The following is a 21,332-nucleotide window of genomic DNA, read 5'->3' as shown; positions in this document are numbered from 1 at the left end:
GGGAGGCGCCGCTGGGCGCAGCTCAGAGCTCAGGGAAGGCTTTTTTGGGGGGCTGAGGATGCGAGACCCCCTTACAGGAGGCACGGCCTGACCTCCGGCTGGAGGAGCCGAGAGCCGTCTTCAGAAATCAGAGTAATCCCGGGTGATTTTATCCCACTCCACTTCCCTAAATCTGCGGCGGCTGCTGCTGCTGTTGCTGCTCGGCCAGGGGATTAAGGGCTGGCAGGGGATTACGGAGCCGCTGCGGCTCCCGGCGAGGGGAGCTCCGTCCTGGCTCCGGGGCGCCGAGAGCTCCGCATACCCCTGGGTGCTCACCCCTGACCGGGGCACGGAGGGCTCAGCACCCCTGGGTGCTCACCCCGCTGCCCGCGGTCCGGACAGCCCCGACGGCTCCCGGGGCAGAGGCGGCCGCGGTGCTCCCGGGGCTGCAGCATGGCCGGGGCCCCCGGGGAGCCCCCCCGGGGCAGCAGGAAGGGCGGGCAGCCCCCGCAGGCCGCCGGCAGGAGCCCCTGCTGATGGCCGGGGCCCGCAGGATGGGGCCCGGCGCCGTCCCGGGGAGGATGATGATGATGCTCTGGCTGCTCTGCGTCCCGCCCTGTGCCAGGGCCCAGATGAAGATCCCGCTGGAGACGTGAGTGTTTCTGGGCTGCTGGCGATGCCGGGGGCAGGGACAGGCGGGGTGGGCACATGGCACCTGGGGGGGGTGGTGGCATTTCCCTACCCTGGCAGAGGACACAGACGTGGGAGCCAGGAATTCTGTGCCCGGGTCTAGACTAAGGCGCCACACCTCTCCCTCCCCACTCGTCAAGCACAGCGGTCTGAACAAAAAAAAAAATGCTTCTCGTCTCCTTTAGTGAAGTACTTTGACATGTATTAATGCTCTGCCTAATGCACTGGGCAGCAGAAGGCAAAAGCAGGTCCAAGACGCGTTCGTAAAACCTCTACACTGCTGCTGCCGCAACTTGCAGGGATCCCACGGTGGGGGCAGACAGGAGCGGCCCCAGCTTGGCAGCTCCCAGTGGAGCAGAGGGGTTCCAGCAGAGGCTGCAGGGGCTCGGTGTGCCAGGAGCACCCAAGGGATGCACAGCACCGGGCAGGTTGTGGCTGCGGAGGCGCACACGGGGGTGTCGGAGCTCCGACGCATCTCTTTGCCACGCAGATTGCGCAGGGCAAGGTTTGCAGCCCCAGAGCTCTGCTCCCTGGGTGGTTCCTGGCTGAGGAGGCGACAGGGAGCTTGTGCTCGCTCCACCTCTCTCCAGAACGGCCCTTCCCAGAGCTCTGGAGGGAAGGAATGAGAAGCTGAGCTGCACACAAAGCACACCCAGCCGCGGTTGGTGCATGCACTGCCCGTGCAGGGACTCCTGATGCATCTTTTGGGGTGTGGGTTTTGCAGCCCTGGCAGCTCCCCGCCAAGGAGCCCAGCGCCCCTCAGCAACCCCAGTTTATAACAACTTCACCTTCTTAAGCTGATTTGGACAAGTTAAATCCTCGAGGGATTAAAAATGTCAGCGGTGCCGTCAGTAAAAGTTGTAGCGGGGCTGTTTCTGGGGTGCTGGGGAAGGGTCGTGGGTGCAGGGCAGCAGCTTGGGCTGGAGAGGAGACAGCACTGCCAGCCACATCCAGAAGGAGAAACGTCTGAAATATCAGCTCGGGTCAGCTTAAGCCCTTTCCTGCATTCGGGGAAATGGTTTTTATTCCAAAATTTCCAACAACACCCTCACAGCGGTGCACTGACATCACCCACGGGGGTCTCGGGAAACTTTGCTGCCAGTTCTATTCTTGCACTGTCAAGCACTTCCCCAGCAAAAGTGCTTCCGCTTTGCTGCCTGATTTTTCACTCACAGAAAGGGCACAGAGATCAAATCCAACTTCTGCCAACTTCCAACCCTGCCAATCATGGTTCCACGTGCAGGATAAGCGCTGCATGGGAACGCCTTTCAGCATGGAAGCCTGTGGCATTTAGGAGCCAGCCTGTCCTTTCTGCTGTTCTTGCCACTGAATATAAGAGCAGGGATTAGAGGCAGGCAATCTCTGACCAAATCCTTTTCTGATGTGTTTCGTTACAATGTGATAGCCCTTTACTACTGGGAAAAAAAAAAAAATGTACGTCACTTAGCACAATTTGGAACTTATTCCTGTGCAAGAATGAAGAATAAACAATAGGAAAAGAGATTTTTCTCCTCTGGCACGAAAACCAGACCAACCGGGCTAAATTAATCCCTGGTTGTTTCAAATCCACTCAGGAATTTAACCAAAACACAAAAGTCGCCCCTTTCAGAAATGAAATTTCGGCGGAGAGAAATGCCGAGGCCCAGAGGGGGAGCAAAGGAGCAGAAAGTGGCTGTGTTTGATGGGTTACACGGGGACATTTTTGGGGACGCAAAAGCAGAGCCCTTCCAGCAGCAGCCGGGTCTGGTCAGGGCGAGGTGACACAAGGCTCAGTCGGGCTCTGCTGCATCCTGTCTGGATCACTGCCAGCTCATTCCAGGGCTCGCTCAGCTCCAGCTCCAGCGGGGCACAAATCTGCTCAGTCACATCCTGGCGGTGCTGCTGGGGTGCAAGTTCAGCACACAGAGGAGCTCTTCCTCTTCTTCCTCCCCACCGGGCACAGCTCTGGCCACGGCGTGGGCAGGAATGCTTCTTGGGGTGATGGAAACCCTGGGAAATGCTGCTGGGAGAGGCAAAGATCAACCTGCCGTGGCCTCTTCAGGCTGCCCCTGAGCTGGGCAGAGCCAGAGACCTTGGGAGAAATTTCTCCGCCACCTGCTGAATTTCAGATGGACCTTTTCTCTCACTCATTTATGGGAAAAAGAATAAGGAAACTTGAGTTCAGCAGGCTGCCCTTAATTTCCCAGCTTTCTAAGGTTGCTCATTTCCCTGGCAAATAATTGTCTTTTAAATACATAAATGCCAGTGTATTTCTGCCTCTTCAGTTTCCTACTTTTCCACTTCCATGAAATGCCACCTGATATTTTTAGTGGCACAACCTTTAGTCCCGTGACACGGGGATTGGAGACCTCTCATTCCTCTGTGCCCTTTAACCTTCCAACCAGCCCTCCAAAGCTGCCAGTCTCTGGCCCTCTCTTTGGTCTTTTTTTTTTTATTTTTGTGTCTCCTTCCTCCTCTGCTTTGAGACCAGAAGAAATACCAAGCCCTGAGCCAGAGCAGACATCCCAAAACTACACAACCCCTTTTTTTTTTTTTTTTTTTTAATTCAAGTTCTGCTGTTGCTGGAAGTCTCAAGAACTTTCAGGAAAATGCTCAGCCGCACCCACTAATCAGGAATTAACACCACGGACTCTTCCACCCTGCTGGGTTGAAAAATGTTGAGGGCTGGAAGGAGAAAATGACAAAAACGAAATGACATGAAACAGAGGGGAGGGGAGGGAAATGGGGTAAAGAAAAATAAACATCCCTGCTAAAATTACCATCCCTTCATGTTTGGGTTTGCTCCTTCTACTGTAAAAGGCGAGGAGAGTGGAGAATATTCGTTAAATTCAGCACAAAACACCTCGCACATAAAACTCATGAAGCAGATGGGCATCAAGTTAAACGCTGATCCAGGGATCCTCATGTCGAAGGGAATGCATTAGTCACTGCTACAACAACAGGAAAGCATCCCATGGGATCCCATTCCCTCTTTTATTCCAGGCTTGCTAGGATAAGTCTGATACAGCCCAATAAACCCTGCTCTCCTAGAAAACACCTGAATTCCTCTTTTTTTTTTTTTTTTTTTTTTTTTTTTTTTTTTTTTTTTTTTTTTCTCTCTAAATGATGAGGTAAAAGCTCTGGCTCTCAAAATAAGATGCAAAGCACAATGCCAAAAAAATTTAAAAAAAAAAATGACTTTAGCTGGTGGTAGTTCCCACTGAGTGTTTAAACATGAATGCCTCATTGCCAATTGAGGGTTGATTTAAAAAGGCGCCCACTCTCTCCTGCTTTTTTCGTAGCAGTGGGGAGAGGTGCAGTGCAGAGCTTGCTCCAGATCATCCCCTGTGTGCAGGCGGGGAGGCTAAGCAGCCTTTCCTGGGCTGGAGTGAGCTCTGTGATTATTCCACCATTGCTGGGCTGCCTTTACCCCCCGGCCCATCTCTGTCTTGGCGTGTTATTTGTGCTGCAGTTCTCTGGGGGATCAGGCCCCAAGGTCAAAACCTGCTTGGGACTCCAAGGACCCCACTGGGAGCTGTAGGGAAGACTGTGCTTATCATAAATGAGTGTTCTGGTCAGTGGAGAAGGCCACTTAGTGCATTAAATAAATCTCCCTGCAGTGAATCCTTGTTGAGGGAGGTGGAGCTGCCTCATGTGGCTCGTGGAGCAGCTTTCTGATGAAGTGCTCTGTCAATTTTGGATTGAGCCATCCGTTTGGATTTGGGTGTCTCAGTGCTCAGGCTGCTCCTCGACATCCAGATTTTTCTCCACGTGGGATCACTGCCCTCCGTTATTTCCGGCGTGGCACAAGCAATGACAACGTGCATAGTCTGCTGTGGCATTATCCCGCAGCAGCAGCGCCAGGGAGAGCAGAGAATTCCTCTGAGCAGCCCCTGGCCTGCTCTGCTGTTGGAGCTGAATGCAAGGGCTGGATCATGACACCTTCTCTTAGTGCTGACACTCATTTCTCCTCAGCAGATTTGGTGTCTAGCCCTGCACCCCAGGGCCTGTCAGGGAAGACAAATAGGTGTCTGCAGAAAGCAATTTATTTCTCTCTGCCAGCAACAGAAGGAGCTGGGATGCTGTCTGAGACCAAATTTGTGCGTCTGAGGCGAGGTGGGACAAATTCAACTCCGAGCACGGGGACTGAGAGCAGCGGAAGTCAGGGTTTCTCCCTGCTGACCAGTGTCCTGGGTGGAATGTCCAAGGGCAGCACTGCCTCCTGCCTTCCTGCTGGCCTGGCTGGAGCCTGGGGACAAACCATTGCCGCTGTGGAAGAGTGGCTTAGAGAGATGGAGGGGTTTGTGCTCGGGAAGATGGACTTTCACCTGTCTGAAGAAGTAACCAGGAATTACTGACATTGGTTTTCCTTCTTTTGGCCCCTTTTTCAGGGTGAAGTCCTGGGCAGATGCCTTTGGTGGGGAGCTGTACTCCATTGTGACGAAGTATTCAGGCTCTCTCCTGTTGCAGAAGGTAGGCAAAATCTGCGAGGGCTCCCTTGGCTCCGTGTCACCTCTCCACGTGCCTCCCAGGGTTTTCCCCAGGGTGGAGGAAAGAATAACACACTGGTGCAGCTGTCTTTGAAAACCATGGAACCAAAACCATCCCAAAGCCCAGAGTGGTGCCCAGGAGCTGGAGAGGGAGATCCATTCCATGCCTTCCCTGCTTTCACCTCCTTCACTGGACCCCTTTTTCTGTGAAAAACGCTTTTTAACAGCACCCCTCGCGTCTCCCCTCTGATGATCAGTCACTCCCTGCCCTCCCAGGCTGACCCTTCATTCCTCCTTTTTTTGATTCCCTCTGCTACTCATCACCCACCTGCTCATTGTCACCCATCCTGCATCTCTCCAGCTGACACTATTTATTTTTTTTTTTGATTTCTGATCTGTATTCAGCCAGCTGTTCATCAATTCTCTGCATCTTGCCCTTAAGACTCTGCTTCAGGCAGGAGCCAGAGGGGCAGAGCTTTGCTTGGCTGGTTCACCAAACAATGCCCTATGGCAGTAAACTCCCTGCCAGCACGCAAGGGTGAAGCTCCTTTGACAATTTTAAACAAATGGTCCCTTTTGCCGCTGTACAGAAGCTTCCTGAAGTCAGTGGTGAATGGCTGCTCCTCTTTCAGACCTGGGGATCTCTGTCCTGCACCTGCCAAGTGCTGCTCCGGGGGGCTGCTGGCTGCAGCCAGAGGAATGCAGGCTCCACTTTGTGCCCATCCGGTTCATTTTTCTTTATTCCTCCTCTGATTCTCCACCACAAGCCGTGAGCTGCCCCTCGCACCTCCTGGGCGTCTGCCTTCTGTCCCCACATTAGCAATTATCCCACATCCCAGCCAGAACACAGGATTTGGGTCCCACCTGCCTTGTCTTCTGCTCAGCCCCGTTTCCCTGCTCCCAGGGTGCTGCTTTTTGCCTGGACCGAGGGATTGTATCCTGCAGCCTCACTTTGCTGGGTTTGCCCAGGACAGGCTTTCAGCATCCATCACCAACCTGAGCCCATCATCAGCTCTTTTTGGGAGGAAAGGGTCACCCCTGATAAAGGTACCTCATGCACCCGTGGGCAGCCGCAGCAGGATGTGGATTCAGACAAAAGTCAGGCTCGGAGCAGTTTTGATGATGCTTCTGCTTTGCCTGTTGTCCCCTGGCGTCCCCAAGCCAGGGGCAGAGTGGGCACAGTGCCTGTGACTCAAAAGGAAAGTGTCACTTTGAGCGGGGTTTGATGCAGCTTTGCTCTGTGGACGCTGCAGCAAAGAACCATCTCCTGAATTCGTGCCGTGTTGTGCTCTGCCCTGACTTGACTTGAGCAGTTTAAGCAGCTCAGGTTTATCTTTCAACCCCACATCTTGAGCTTTTTCTCCTCCCGTTTATTGTTTCCCTGGGAAATAAGGAAAGAGGGGAGAAGCAGCCAGCCCCAGAGGGCTCTCACTGCACCCCTGGCACCTCCAGCACTACAGGTGGATGCAGAGAGATCTTTTACTATTAAACATCATCTCCACGCACCCTGGCAGGCCCCAAATAACTCGATGTAGATCACCTCATTGGCGCAGACTGTGGCCATTCACAGTTAGGCCTTCCACACCGAAGTCTGGAGATTAAACACGTGGATTTACCTGCTCCCCAGGCACCTTTCTCTCTCTTGGGCTGTTTTTCACAGCAAACATTTCTCTGCATGCATGGGTGTGCCCAGACCAGCAGAAGGGTGGGGAGCACAGAGGTCCGGGTGATTTTTTTTTTTCTTTTCTCAGTGCTTGTCTAAGTCGACAGGCAGTTTGTCTTTGAGGAAATGCAGAAGGTGCTGTTATCTCTCTGTCTTATCTCATCTCTCCCTTGTGCCTGATAGTCTCGAAGTCACCAGCTTTTTGTTGCTGTGAGAGTCAGAATTTTCTCGGTTCCTGAAGGCTTTGCATGTAAACCTTTGCCTTTAATACTCGGCATGTTGTGGCCTTGAGTTTGCTTAGTTTTCTTTGGAGTTTTGTTTGCTCCCTCCAGAAGAACCCAGAAACCACGGTGCAATCCCACCAGTCTATATCATTCCCAGAGAGCTGCCATCCCCTGCATCCCTCCTTCCCAGAGCTGACAGACATCCCCCAGGGCAGGCTTTTACCCTGCATCAGAGCTTTGCCCTGCTGTTATTAGAAAGCCACCCCCCCAAAAAAAACCCCAAAAAACCCACGGCGAGGAGCAGCCAAACTTGAGAAGTTCAGTCAAGACGTTTTCCTGGGTGAAGATGAAAGGAATGTCTTTCACACCCTTAATTTAGTTCCACTAGCAGTGAGCAATGCAGCGCTGTGTACTTCAATAGGCTGAATTTTACGGAGGTGGGGGACAAGAATATCCATTTGGTGACATCTCCCTGCTCACAGATAAAACTCAGGATGCCGAATCCTGGAGATTCTACTTTTAAACCCCCACCCCCGTGCCTGCAGAAGGGGAATCTTAATGAATTGCTCCCGCTGTTTGCAGGGAATGCCAAGTGCCACATGAATAAGGCGAGGTTTTCTGCTAGAGCTGAGCTCACTTTTTGGCCTCTTTTCAACACCAGATCCTTTCAGGAAGTTCTCCCAGGCCTGACTCCTGTTCTGTAACTTAGAATGATCTGATTTTGGCCAGCTCCGTGCACCTGAGCTGCTTTCAGCCGTGGTGTCTGGTGACAGGACTGAAATCACAACTCTGCTGCCCACCATTGGATGAACAGTCATCAACAGCCAGAGATTTCCATGGCAGGAATGCAGGCATGCAGTGGTTTGCTGGTTCCATTTGTAGGAAAAAAAAAAAAGCTCAAATAGGATTCGAGCTCAAACCTGGTGCATTCCTTAGCGAACTGGAACTTTGCAGGAAGTTGGGGTGGTTTTTTTTGGTGTTGGGGTTTTTTTTCCTTCCCATGTCTGGCCAGATCTCAGGGCTGAGACTTGTGTGCCATTAGCAGACTGCTTGTGATTCCTCAGGATTCCTTTTAATATTTGTGATTCCTCAGGATTCCTTTTAATATTTGCGATTCCTCGTGATTACCCAGCAACATCTACTTGTGAGTATGTCAAAAGCACATTAAAAAAAAAAAAAGAAAAAGATTAACTGAGGGGGAGGGGGAAAGCCCTGCAGCTTTTGATGGAGGCTGTGAGCCGAGGTAGCTGGTGGCAGGTCACTTTGTGAAGCTGGTGTGTCCCCCCCCTTGGTGAGCTTTGCCAGGAGAGATTATTACCCTCCTCCCCCCGAGCAGGGCCTGATTAAGCCCAGCCTGGCAGAGATCCCTTCTCTCCTGGCAGGACCACAGCGTGGAGCTGAAGGGACAGACACCCAGCTGGGTGTGTGCTGGGCTCTCCTCACCAGCCAGGGGCTCGTGGCTGCACATTCCTCTTCTGGCAGCGTGGTTACCCCGACCTTCCTCCTCAATCCCTCCTCCTCCTCCTCCCCCTGCAGCCTGTCCCTGCTCCCCAGCGCAGGGGGAGCCAGGCCTGGCGTTTTTAATCCAGTAAAACCCTTTGCTGTTAATCATGCCAGGCAGAGGGAGCAGCCTCCCTGCCATGCCTGCTGGGGCTGGATGCTGCTGCTATTTCTGGCTGACCTCCTCAGCCTGCCCCATCCTCCGGGCATTTCCTGTGCTCATCTGCCCTCCTGGATGCTCAAGGAGCTCCTTGGACGAAAGGGGCTCACCCTAAAGTCCTTTCCCTGCTGCTTCCCTCTAATTCAAAGGCGTCACTGGAGCCCCTGCCACCTCCTTGCCCTTTTCACCACCTCATTTGTTTTTTGGTTTGTTTTCCCCAGCACAAGAAGCTGCCCCAAAAGGCTGAGCAGCTTTTTCCCTGGCTGAGATTGGTGCTGCTGTGGTGCTCACACAAGGTGGGGATGGAGGGGGGGGCTGTACACAGCCAGAACTGGCAGTGAGGGACCAGGGAATTGCAGTTGGTTGCCTTGGGGTTTCCAAAACGCTCGGGAGATAAAGCCCTGTCTTTTCTGAAATAAGTTCAGCATCCTGCGTCCTTTCCCGGGTTTCTTTACTCCTTCTTTCTGCCTGTCTCTGTGAGCTGTGGGATTTTTTTTTTCTTTTTTTTTGGAAAGGAGAAATAAAGCCCGTTGTATCCAGTCTTAAAAGAGCAGATTTAAGGAGGCAGATTTTGGTTACGCAGTTTAGATTGTACTCTTGGGGTTTTTTCAGTTCCTGGGTTATATGAACCACGGCGAAGGACAGCCCCTGCCCTGCCAGGACATCTCCCTGTTCTTGGGATGGTTATGACACACAGAGTGACACTATAAAAGTTTAGAAGGCTCTTTTCTTATTGGCTGCATGCTGGTTTTTATACAGTTTTCCCAGACTTTTAATTGGTTAATAGCTTTTTTGTTAATTATTCCGTTGGTTGGTAAAAGGTATTTTACTTCTCCATTAAATCTCTTTATTCTTAGATCCTGTGCATATTTTTCTTTACTAATTCTCACGAGACAAATCTCTTGCTGTTACAAGTGCACTTATTTTTCACCCTTCATTGGATCAAAAGAGCTTCTCGTTCTTAAAAGAGCTTTGTATAGGAACTTACAATTTACTTATCGACTGCACTTTAAAAAAAAAATAGCAAAATAGCTTTTTACCCTGTTCCTACACCTCCCCACCGGTGCCCCATCCCCTGGCTCTTCGCTCTGCCTCGGGTGAGCGGGAGGCGTGTGACGTAATGGATGTCATCACACGGCAAGGTTTTGGGGTTTTAAAAGTTGGCCTCCTGCTTCTCTCTCCGGTTTGTGGGCGCTAACAGCTTCAGGTGCATTGCTGCTGTCAACAGCTCACAGCAGCCGAAAGATCCAAGCTTTCAACGACTTGGATCAGTTGCTTTTGGTCAAAGCGCTTTCGGTTATGGTCACTGATCTGCACACCCTGAATCACGGGGTGGAAAAGGGCAGAGGTGGAAGGTGATGGAATCAGAGCAGTGGTTTCGACACCAAGACAATGCCCAGCTGCTCAGCAGGATTCCCCTCTTTCCCTTGGGCAGAAGTACAAAGACGTGGAGCCGACGCTGAAGATCAAGGAGGTGGATGGCCTGGAGCTGGTGAAGAAGTTCTCCGAGCAGATGGAGAGCATGCTCCGCAGGAAGGTGGAAGCTGTTGAGGTACCACCCCCGGCCCTTCGGGGCTTTGGGAAGGGATTTGAGCCCTGCCAGCCCCAGAGCAGCAGGCACAGGCCTCCTGCCTGCCCCCAGGAGCGCGTGGGCGCAGGGGTTGTGTGAGGACTGCCCTGCCCAGGCTGGTGCAGCTGGCTGCTGGCGCTGAGCTTTAAGCAGACACCCGTGGGAGGCTGTGGGCGCTCAGACAAGGGGATGCTGGCTTCTCCCTCCTCTTAAATTAGCAAAGGAGACAAAAACAAAGTCTAGGAATAAATATGAGGGAGCGAGCACCGTTTTAGGAGACAAGCTGTTTAAAGAGGGGAGGGGGAGGGAAACCTCTCAGGAGTGAAAGATCCAGCTCATCCTTCCACGAACGCGCTCTGGCCGCTGAAGAGCAGGGGCTTGTTCCAGCTCTGTGTGTGTGTGGCTCAGGGGGAATTTCTGCACCTCCCGAGCACAGGCTGCAGGCAAGGTGCTCGGATTTCCAGCTGTGTACGTGGGGAAGTGTGCAGGAGGTGGCAAAGGGGCCCGTGGCTGCTGCAGGGTGGGAGTTCAGAGCAGGTAATCGTCCTGGCCCCTCTGGCTTCCTGCTCCTGAGGATTTATCATATCCCCGGGTGTTTACCCACGGTGAAAAGCACATTTCTGTAGTCACAGAGCCTGGACTGTTTAAGGCTTCTAATGTGGAAAAGTCATCCAGAAACACATCATTTGAATCTCCCAGTGAGGCGTGGGCATATTTAGCCCCCGAGCTTTGGCCCACAACGTTAAGCTCTTAGCCAGACCTTTCCAGTGTTTGGATTGCCTGCTCCTTTGTGAAGGAGCAAAATGCAGTTTTGCTGAGACTGCAGCTGATTGTGCGACGCTGGGAACACGTAACGCGCTTAGCTGGATCCCTTCCCAGTCTGTACCAATGGAGAATCAGTGCCCTGAAGCATCGTCCTGGGGAAAACTGGCTGATTTTATTGCCTCCCATAAATGGGAAGAACTTACAAACGGCCCCAGCAGCGCTGAGCCCTTCACGAAACCCAGCCAGGGTCTTTGTGTCAGGAACAATACCAGACTGAGGCTCCCACACGGCCTTTTCCTTTGATGAGATACTGACACCAAGCTGGGCCTGAAACGCCTTTCCCATGGCTTTTTGGAAGGGTTCGTGGAAAATGAAATTAAATCTGCCCGTTGCTCCTCCAAACGGACCCGTGTTTCTGTTTGTACATGCCCTGTGATATCTGAAATTGCTCAGGGGGGTAGCAGGGACTCTGGAGCGAGTGGGTGTGAACACGCTTGGCAATAAATAGCTGCAAATGGTGTGCCTGCCAAGCTGTAAAATTGTAGCCCAGAACGACAGGGAAGTTTATGACCCCGGTGGTGAGGGAGGCAGTCACCGACACAGCTGGAAGAACATCTGGGGGGGCTTTGCCACGGCGCCCACTCACCTTCCTCTCCGTGTGCTTGCTTTAGAGGTTGGTGGAGGCAGCAGAAGATGCAGACCTGAACCACGAGTACAACTCCTCCCTGGAGGTGAGTTCACCCTGGTCAGATTCCTGGAATTCCTTTGTCTGCTGGACCCTCAGCTTGTGCAGACGCCGCTGTGAGTCAGAGACGTCCTTGGCACATCCCAAACCGAGCAGATTTGTCCCTTTGCCTCTGGGAGGGGAAGGATTTGGGAAGGCAACACTCTTGGCATTACTTTTACTGCCCAGCCAAGTTATGCGACGTTTTTTAGTGCAAATTATCTGGCGCTTTGTGGGTTACGTGACTGGAAAACGAGCTCAAAATTGGAGTGCGAGTGAACAATGAGGAGGATGCTGTTACAAATACCCGCAGCAAACCCGTTAATCCAAATGAACTTGAGTTTCTCACCATCTTTCTTACACAGCTCCCATCTTCTTTTCCGTACCAGGCAGACACCCACTTGTCAGGGCTTCCCTCAAGGTGAAAGTCTGGTGCTGCCCGAGCAATTTGGATAATTGGCTTTCTGTTAATAACTGTTTGTTGTGGCCAGGCTGTGGGATTACTGCTGGTGAGGGGAGCCGGAGTGAAAAGGCGGTGGGAGGTTCTCTGTCCACAGCACAAGCACAGACAGCTGAGCAGAAGGACAGGCTGCCCCTGCAAGTACATGTCTCAGTGCTGGGGAAAATGAAAACACTCCTGGAAATCAAGGCAGATACTAATTTCATCTCACTTCTTTTTTTTTTTTTTTCCTTTTTTTAAAAAAAGAATCCCATTATTCTTGTTGGTTGGGTCAGCTGCGTTCACAGCAAGGGGCTGTGAACCCAGGACAGACAGACAGACCCTGTGGGACGCCTCACCTTTCCAGCTGATCCCTAAATCCCTTGGTGGGCCACAGGAGGGTCTCCCCTGCCCCTTCAGTGACTCTTTAGCAATGCTGGCAGTGCGTATGGGCACAGGACAGCAACAAACTGGCCAGGAACCATCATCTGGGCAGCTTGGCACTTGCAGTTGGTAATAATGGCTTGTTTGTGGCTGGTTTTGATCCTCTCTGAAGCCCTGACTCTCCACATGTCCCCTCTTTGTGTTAAAGAGTGGTTTGTTGTTGTTTTTTTTTTTTTTTTCCCAGCAGTGCTGGTAACAGTCTGTCCCATTCTCTCTTTGTCTTTTCCATCGTCTCCATCAACAGTTTGATTACTACAACTCTCTCCTGATTAATGACAAGGATGAAAATGACAATTACGTGGAGCTGGGGGATGAATTCATTCTGGAGCCAAATGAGCATTTCAATAACCTGCTGGTGAACACAACCTACAGTGACATCCAGCTGCCCACCAACGTCTACAACAAAGGTAAACGGCCTCCTGCTTGCTCACTGCTGGTAGCTTGGCCTGGAAATTATCAGCGGTAATGCTGGAAAAAAGGATGGGGAAAAAAAAAAGACAAATAAAAAATAGAAATTTATATATTTATATTTATATTTATATTATAACTATTAAAATAAATACTAAATGTATAAATAAATCATAAGTATATAAATAAATAATAAATAGATAAACATTAAATATGGAGATAAATAAGGTAAAAAATAAATAGTAAATATACGAATAAATAATACATAAATTATATATATATAATAAATATATATAATTAATATGGAAATGAATAAATAGTAAATTTATAAATAAATAGTAAATTTATAAATAACTAATACATAACTAATATATAAATATATAATAAATATCGAAATAACCAATAGATATCTAGATAAATAATATAGAAATAAATAATAAATAGATAAATAAATAATATATAAAGTGACCAAACAGGAAATGGAAGGTGAGAGCCCCACCCTTTCCAGCCCCAATAAAACTAATCCTGCGACGGTCAGATTCTCATGATTCGCTGCTGCTGCTCTCTTTGCTCTCCTGAGGCAGCGAGTCAACACAGACACCAAATTACTCTTCCTCCCAGCAGCTCTTGGAATCTGCAGCTTCCTATTGACTCCGAGGAGGTGGGACCATGGTAGGAGAGCCAAGGAAAAGGGCAGGCAAGGGAGGAAAGAAAGAGCTGGTGAGGAGAAGAGCCGAGAGAGCACAGCTGTGTAAATCCTGCCTTAGGAGATTACGGCTCGCCTCAGTTTAGGCGGTCCTTGCAGAAAGGCTGTCGGGGTGCATCAGGCAGCTGCTCCTCGAGAGCCACATGTCCCCAGGATGCATCAGTGGAAAAGCTCCTGAAGCTGTCCGTGTTGCCACCCCTCTCCTCCATCAGGGGTTCTGGATGTCCTCCCTTCTTTCACACCCACTTTTCTCCCCCCTCACCCCAGACCCTGCCATCCTCAATGGAGTTTACATGTCGGAAGCCCTGAATCCCGTTTTTGTGGACAACTTTGAAAGGGATCCCACGCTGACCTGGCAGTACTTTGGCAGCTCCACTGGATTCTTCAGGCTGTACCCAGGTAAAGGAGCAGAGCTTGGCTTGCCTCCTTCAGTGCAACAAAACCGTTTCGTGCAACACAATCATTTGCTGCAACACAATAATTTTGCAGGACAGGATCTGTGCCGTGGTAGGATCCAATCTGGGAAGTTTGGGGGGCATCCCAGCCCCAAAGAAGCGCAGGATGCCATAAGAAAAACACTCCTGCGTGGGCTGAGGAGGCTGAAGGAAGGGTTCTGCAGGCATAAATCACTTTGTCCCATTAGAACCAGCCACTCGTGCTACCCCAGAGGAAGTCTGCTGGCAGGGGTCCCCCAAAAAGCTCTCCAAACACCACAGCAGGGCTCCCCTGGGGGTTTGAGAGGTGGCCAGAGCCTCTCTGAGCACAGAGCTGCGTCCCTGTCACTGCTGCTGCTTTTTAATGCTCTCAGCCACTCCCTGGGAGAAAAAAAAACCTGTTGCTGAGGACTGCACCAAAGTGACAAAAACCTCCAAGCACAAGCAGTGGCTTCCCAAATTCGAGCAGACTATGCCTAGGTATATATTTTTTTTTTTTTTTTTAAGAGAAAACTCAATAAAGAGTTTACTCAGAACCGCCAGAGCCCGAGCAGCTCTGCTTGAATTTCTGGCCACTGCTGTGTCTGGCCAGCTCCCTGGCGTAGGGGAGCAGCAGCAGGGCAGGTTCCTGCCTTCCTGCGTGTGCTGATTGTTCCTCTCGCTGCTCCCTGCAGGGATCAAGTGGTTACCCGATGAGAACGGGGTCATCTCCTTCGACTGCAGAAACCGGGGCTGGTAAGTTTTGGAGAGACCTGCCCAAAGCACCTTTCATCCTCCCTCCCTCTTCGCCAAGGTGGTGAGTTGCTGATCGCTGATTAATGTCCTGTGGTGTTCCTGCGAGGTTTTGGGTTTTTGGGGGGTTGGTGGTTTTTTGTTTGTTTTTGGGGGGTTTTTTTGGTCAATTTTAAGGAATAGGTTTAAATTTTTTTAAAAAAATAAGGCAATTAGGGGACACACACAAAAAAAATCAAAGTACGACTAGGCTGGGCGACTTGGCGTTCAGCCAAGTGCACAGCCTGTTATTTTTAGAGGATTTTTTTTATTCTATTAGTTTGTTGTACATTTACTTTTCTTTTTACAAATTAGTTTTTATATTTTAGGAACTGTTTAGTATGGGGGTTTTTTTTTGGAAGAGGGGTTTGTTTTTTTAGAGCATGCCTGGTTTTTGGTTGTGGTTTTTGTTATTATTTTTAGTTTGGGCTTTGGTTTTTACTTTTTATAGACAGTTGGTGTTGATCGTTGGCATGTTAGTAGCAGGGTTTCCATTACATGTTCCCTGGATTAGTTATTTTAACTAAACAGGTTGCCTAGTTATGAGCATAACTCCATATCAGCTATCTAACTATTGTGTATAAGTTTTACTAATAGCAGGAATAAAAACTATACGCAGAGCATTTAATATTTACAGGAAGTCAACTTTATAATATATATTCATAACACACTGTATTAATACATCATTTTCTAATAATATATTTTTAATATAAAATACATGTATACATATAATTGTGTATATATATACATATATATATATATACATATAAAATATATATAGTATTCGTTTTAATATTTGCGAAAAGCCAATTATATAATATGTATTTATAACAGGGTAGACGAACGAAGGTAACAGCAGGTTAGGAAGTTTTCCCAGCAAGTTTTCCCATCCTACGTGTGCCAGGTGGGAATTGCACTTGTGTGACTGGGGATATGTTTAAATTTCAGAGCTGTGGTGTGTTTATTCAGCCTGCTCAGCGTGGCTAAAGCAGAACCATTGTCGCTCTGGGGTGCGTGTGTGCGGCAGGAATTTGCATCTGTGTTTGCACACCCCCTCTGAGGGCTGCTGGTGCTTCAGCACTAATCCTCACGTAACCCCTGGCTCAGATAAAGTCAGCAAAACCATCCTAAAGATGTGATTTATCCAAGGACAGAGAATGCCCTGGAGGTACCAGAGTGAGGTGTGGATGTCCCAGTGAGGGGCTGGGGACAGCTGTGGTCATGGTGCCAGCAGCACGTCCAGCATTCCTCCTCCCTGGCTCTCACCTGCCTCCTCCTGCTCTTCCCTTGTGCAGGTACATCCAGGCTGCCACCTCTCCCAAGGACATTGTCATCATTGTGGACGTCAGTGGCAGCATGAAGGGGCTGAGGATGACCATTGCCAAGCACACCATCGTCACCATTTTGGACACCCTGGGAGAGAACGACTTTGTCAACATCATTGCAGTACGTCTGCCTCCATCATGCCTCCATCCATCCCCGTGCTGAGCTGCCTCACACCCTCCTCCTCCTCCTCCTCCCCCCTCAGCAGACCACAGTGATCTACCTAGAGCAGCACCAGTGCTGGAGGGGGGGATTACCCCAAATTACCCTGGGGAAGGCAGCTTTGTGTGGTCAGCAGGGTTGGCTGCCGGCTCGTTTCATCCCTCCTCCACGGGGGATGATGTTGGCTGCATCTTTTTGCTTTCACAGGGATGTGACCGCAGCAGATAAAACAAAGGGCTGCAGGGAGACGCCTGAGCTTGCAGGGACCTGAGCTAATAATTCCCCTGGCTTGCCATAACACTGTTTTTGGGTCCAGCAGCAGCAGTGTAATCCTCAGGATAATTTTTCCAGGCTAGAAAACTTCCACCTTGCGCCTTTTTGTGCACCAGCATCCTGCAGGGCTGTCCTTACAGTTCTGAGTCCATCAGCTGGGCCTGCAGGAAGGCCCAGGGGCCACTCTGTTGTCCCTTTTTGAGCCCTGGCAGGGTGAGGATGGGCTGGTTTCCCACAGGGAACCACCACCACTGACCACAGAAAGCAAAACTTCTTCCCGTGACTCACAGCAAGACTGGTGCCACGTTAAAGGCTTCTCACTTTCTCGTTTTCAAAGCTAATTCAAACACCATCTCCTTCCCCAGGCTTCTTTCTATGGTTGCTTGCCAGGGCACAGCCACTGAGATATAAATTCTGCTTTTTTGTTGATAGCTTCTTATGTTAGCTAATTAGAAGCTCCAGTGGCAACAATTCTGTCTTTATATGACTGGACAGATGGAAGAGTGAACAGCGTTGGCAGAAAAAACGGAGGGGAGTCATTAAGGAGTTTGAAATATCATCTGCTCTTCAAAAACAATCCCAGAAATACCATGTTATATATATGTATATATATATATTCCTTTACTGCACTCGCACCAAGAACCTGCTGGCTCAGAGACATTAAAGCCTGACCTGAGCTCCTATTGATCAGCTGAGCATCTGAGGAATTGCACTCTCCTGAACCTTGCAGGAAAAGGTTCACAGGGGCCTTACCCAGCTTTACCCCACGTGTACCAGCCTGGAATCATCCACTGCCCCAGTTTATCCCAGCCCAGTGGACGTGTGCTCACCTGGCTCGCTCTTGTTCGCCAGAGGCTTCCAGCCTCGGGCTGCAAAGTCCAGCTGCTGCCTGGGGGCTCACAAAGTCTCCAGAAGTCAAAACTGTGTGCAAAAAAAAAAAGTGCCAGAAGCAAGGCCAGGGAGACAAGTTCATGAAGTGGGAGTAAAAACTTTGTGGTGTGAGTGGGGAAGGAAAAACAAAAAAAAAGTAACTTTGGATGTGTAGATATGCTCAGCAAGAACTCAGCAAAACTCTGTAATTAATGTATAATTCAAACAAACAGAAGATTCGCCAAAAGCCTGGTTTGCCATGATCACTATAAACAACATTTAAGGGAAATGGGTATGGCATGGCATAAAATGGGTATAGAATGGCATAAAATGGGTATAGAATGCCATAAAATGGGTATAGAATGGCATAAAATGGGTATAGAATGCCATAAAATGGGTATAGAATGGCATGATGCTCCGTGCTGTCTTCGGAACATCCACCTAGGACATGAAGCCATTTTGTGACTTTTCCCCCCCGTGACAGCCCCTTTGTTTCCCTTTTCTCTCTGCAGTACAATGATTACGTTCACTTCGTGGAGCCCTGTTTTAAGGGCATCCTGGTGCAGGCAGACAGAGATAACAGAGAGGTGAGTACAGCCCCTCTCGGTGTCACTCAGGGAGCTCTCTGCATGGAAGCAGAGCTGGGCGGGGATGCTGAGATGTGAAATTCCAGGGACAGGGAGCAGGGTTTGCATTTCAGCAGCAGTTCTGGCTCTGAGGTTCACCCTGGATTACACCAAGCAGCGGCCACAGCTTCCCTGTGTGTGTCCCCAGTGCTGCACCACCAGCAGAGCTGGTTAAAAACTGTGTGCAGAGGGCGGGAGGTGTCCATCCTAGCCACCTCCTGAGCCCTCAGAAATGAGAATAATCACTCCTTTCCTGGTGAACATGTGCTCAACCTGGCCTGATCCTTCATCAGCAAGCCCTCTCTGAGGAGGGGCTTTGCTGCCCTGACCCAGGAGGGTTCAGCAGCCCTGAGGTGGCCCAGCCTGTGCCCAGCTGCTCCACCACCCTCCAGCCTGGCTGGCGTTTCTAGCTTCTCCCCCTGGTTTTTGTTTTTCCCTTCCCCTTTCAATTTGTTTGGTTTGTATTTCTACATCCCTGTACGCCTTCAACAGCCAGAGTTCTTTCCCAGATTAGCCCTAGGGCACAGGCTATGCCTGCAGAGGGTTTGTGTCTTCTGCAGTGTTTCCCAAAGGATTCCCAAACAAACCAGACACCACCTTGCAGACAGGGTTTAATTTAAGCACATCAGTGTTAAAGACAAACATTCCGTTTTTGTTTCTTTTTCCCCATCCTGTTGCTTTTGGGTGCACAGGATGTTTTGTGGGTTTTGTTTGTTTGTTTTGGGGAGTTTTTTGTTGTTGTTTTGGGTTTGTTGGGGTTTGTTTTTTTTTTCCCTGAAGGAGCACAAAAGGGAAAGTCAGATTTCCAGTCGTTGTGCCCCTTCCATGATCTTACATGGATTGTGAGTGGCTCACGGTCCAGAGCCTGAGGAATGCAGTCCTGCCCTGCAGAGCTGCATGGGCACAGCCTTTTCTGGGCTACCCTTCCCTCCCCTGCTCACAGGGAACAGCCTGCCTGCAACTCACCCCTGGGTTTTGTGCTTTGTCCTCTCTTCTTGCCAGCACTTCAAGCAGCTGGTGGAGGAGCTGCAGGCAAAAGGAGTGGGGACTGTGAACAAGGCTTTGACAGAGTCCTTCAAAATCCTGAGAGAGGTAAGAGCTGGTGCTGGTGCTTGTGTGTGGCACGAGTGTCCCTGGCCACCGCTGTGTGGGGTTTTTAATCTTCTTTTCTTCTGTTTGAGCTGGAATTAATGCTCAGGAGTCACAGTTTCATGTTCAGACTCAGTGTTTATTAATTCTTGCCTACGTGACAGTCTCATGAGTCGTGAGTTCTAACTAACAAGGTAGAAAATGGCTCTGTCTCTAACCCTTTCCAAGGTCTTTTAAGCATAAATTGTCCAACAACGAGATGACACCTGAATTATTTTTACTTTTCACCCGATAACCAACCACCCGTGGCCCACAATGCGGATTTTTCTACCCAATTACAAAACACCACCCAGACCCATGAAGAAGAAGATGGAAAAAGAATTTAGCCAACACCCTGAACCTCCACCTCGCTTTATATCTATATTACTCTATTCTAAAACCTTAATCGCTAAGTTTTCCACCCTGTGATATCACACACTTCTATCCAAACTCCACGCCCACAATCCCAGTGCTGTCACTCAATTTTGGGAGCCCTCTCCCATGGCATCAGGTCCAATGCAGTGCTCTCCTGAGGGTCAGTCCCCAAAATTCTCAGCTTCCAGGGTTCCAACACCCCTGCATTCCTCTCCCCCCCTCAGGGGGCTGCAGTGGGGAGCAGGCAGGAGCCCATCTCATGGATCTCAGGCTTGTGACCAGCTGTGCAGGGCTCACCCATCTCAGGGAGAGTGTTGGTTTGTGCATGATGTCCACAGCCACCAGCCCCTGCCCAGGAGGGATCAGGAGCCAGCAGGGCTCGTGGCCTCAGGAGTTTTCTTTGTGAACGGGCATGGCCCAGACACCTTTGCAGATAAACATGAAATACACCTGATCAGCTGAGGGCCACAATTCTGCCTGTAAGCGATGTTGTTAGTGAGCAGGGATGATAATGAAGACATGCAAGATTGCACTGCAGATTTATTTCAATGTCACTTTGCTGAGTATGGGCGCTTGGGGAGGAAATCACAGGCACAGGAGAATTAATCCCTCCGATAAGAGCCATAAATGATTCATTGCCTCGTGTGAATGGGGAAATCCAGTAGCCTGCAGGTAAACATACGAATTAATTCTGCTTCTCAAGGAATGGTGACAAGAAAAAGGAGCAAGAAGCAGCTGAACACCCCCAGCCCCTCATGGCACTGCCTGTAGTGGGATTGTGGATCGCAGAATCATAGAAGGGCTTGGGTTGGAAAGGGCCCTAAAAGCTGAGACAAAATACGTCCCCCCACCGACCCAGCTGAGCCAAAAATACCTCCAGGGAGAGAGTGTTGCCCGTGCACCCCAGTGGACTAAGGTGACTCCACTGCAGTAGCAGAGAAGAAACTCCTTGGTGGGTAAAGAATTTGTTTTTCTCTCTGTTTAGCATTAAAAAAAATGCAGTCAACCATTTTCAGTAGTCATCACTTATCTTGATTCTTGTTGATTCTCTCTGGCTTAATGAGCTCTAAACAGCTCTGAGATTGCTCTCGGGACAGTGCAGCACCCAGTGGTGATAAAACCTTCTGCTGTTGTTCACTCGCCAGGGGAAGGGCTGCTTCCCTCCCGCCTTTTGCTGCCACCTTGGATCTGGGGAGAAGGCTCAGCCATCTGAGCACCGGCAGATGGGGAAAGGTGTCATTTCTCTGCCTTGGACACAAAACGGAGCTTCGCAAACCGTGTCTTCGTTACCAAAGACATGTGTGACACAGGGGGCCTTAACAGCAGCAGCTGGAGCACCCCAGGCTCTGCAAGTGCCACGGCTCAAGGCAAGAGGGAGTCCCCTGCCAGGTGCTGGTGTGGTTTATGGGCTCTCTGAAATCATCTCCTCGAGTTTCTTACACCTGTCTGGGTAACGGCAAAGGAAAAGGGCTTTCATCAAAATCTGTGCAGTCACAGCCAGCAGAAAGGGGAACTTTGGTGGTGATGCCTTGGGAAGGCTGGAAGAGAGACTGGACAGAGCTAGAGAATAAAGCAGGGATTTCTTGAAAGGTTCCAGGATCCACCTTGGGCAGGACAAGAGCCTGGCCA

At 50.1% G+C, this 21,332-nt stretch overlaps 1 protein-coding gene across 1 annotated transcript in view; it reads left to right on the top strand.

Annotated features, from left to right (window-relative positions):
* The first annotated feature begins 533 nt into the window (after positions 1 to 533).
* Positions 534 to 21,332, top strand: part of CACNA2D4 (calcium voltage-gated channel auxiliary subunit alpha2delta 4) — a 118,233-nt gene continuing 97,434 nt past the window's right edge. The window contains exons 1-10 of the mRNA XM_066184695.1: positions 534 to 631; positions 5,040 to 5,121; positions 10,097 to 10,237; positions 11,692 to 11,751; positions 12,872 to 13,034; positions 14,009 to 14,140; positions 14,850 to 14,910; positions 16,242 to 16,392; positions 18,087 to 18,161; positions 19,203 to 19,292. Of these exons, the coding sequence (XP_066040792.1) occupies positions 534 to 631; positions 5,040 to 5,121; positions 10,097 to 10,237; positions 11,692 to 11,751; positions 12,872 to 13,034; positions 14,009 to 14,140; positions 14,850 to 14,910; positions 16,242 to 16,392; positions 18,087 to 18,161; positions 19,203 to 19,292 (1,053 nt within the window). The remainder of the gene's footprint in view (positions 632 to 5,039; positions 5,122 to 10,096; positions 10,238 to 11,691; positions 11,752 to 12,871; positions 13,035 to 14,008; positions 14,141 to 14,849; positions 14,911 to 16,241; positions 16,393 to 18,086; positions 18,162 to 19,202; positions 19,293 to 21,332) is intronic.

This window comes from Chamaea fasciata, unplaced genomic scaffold (genome assembly GCF_029207755.1).
Source record: "Chamaea fasciata isolate MVZ Bird 193981 ecotype frontalis unplaced genomic scaffold, bChaFas1.0.hap1 SCAF_5, whole genome shotgun sequence".
NCBI lineage: Eukaryota > Metazoa > Chordata > Aves > Passeriformes > Sylviidae > Chamaea > Chamaea fasciata.
Note: the sequence above shows the minus strand (reverse complement) of the source record. Positions and strands in the feature narration are given on the sequence as shown.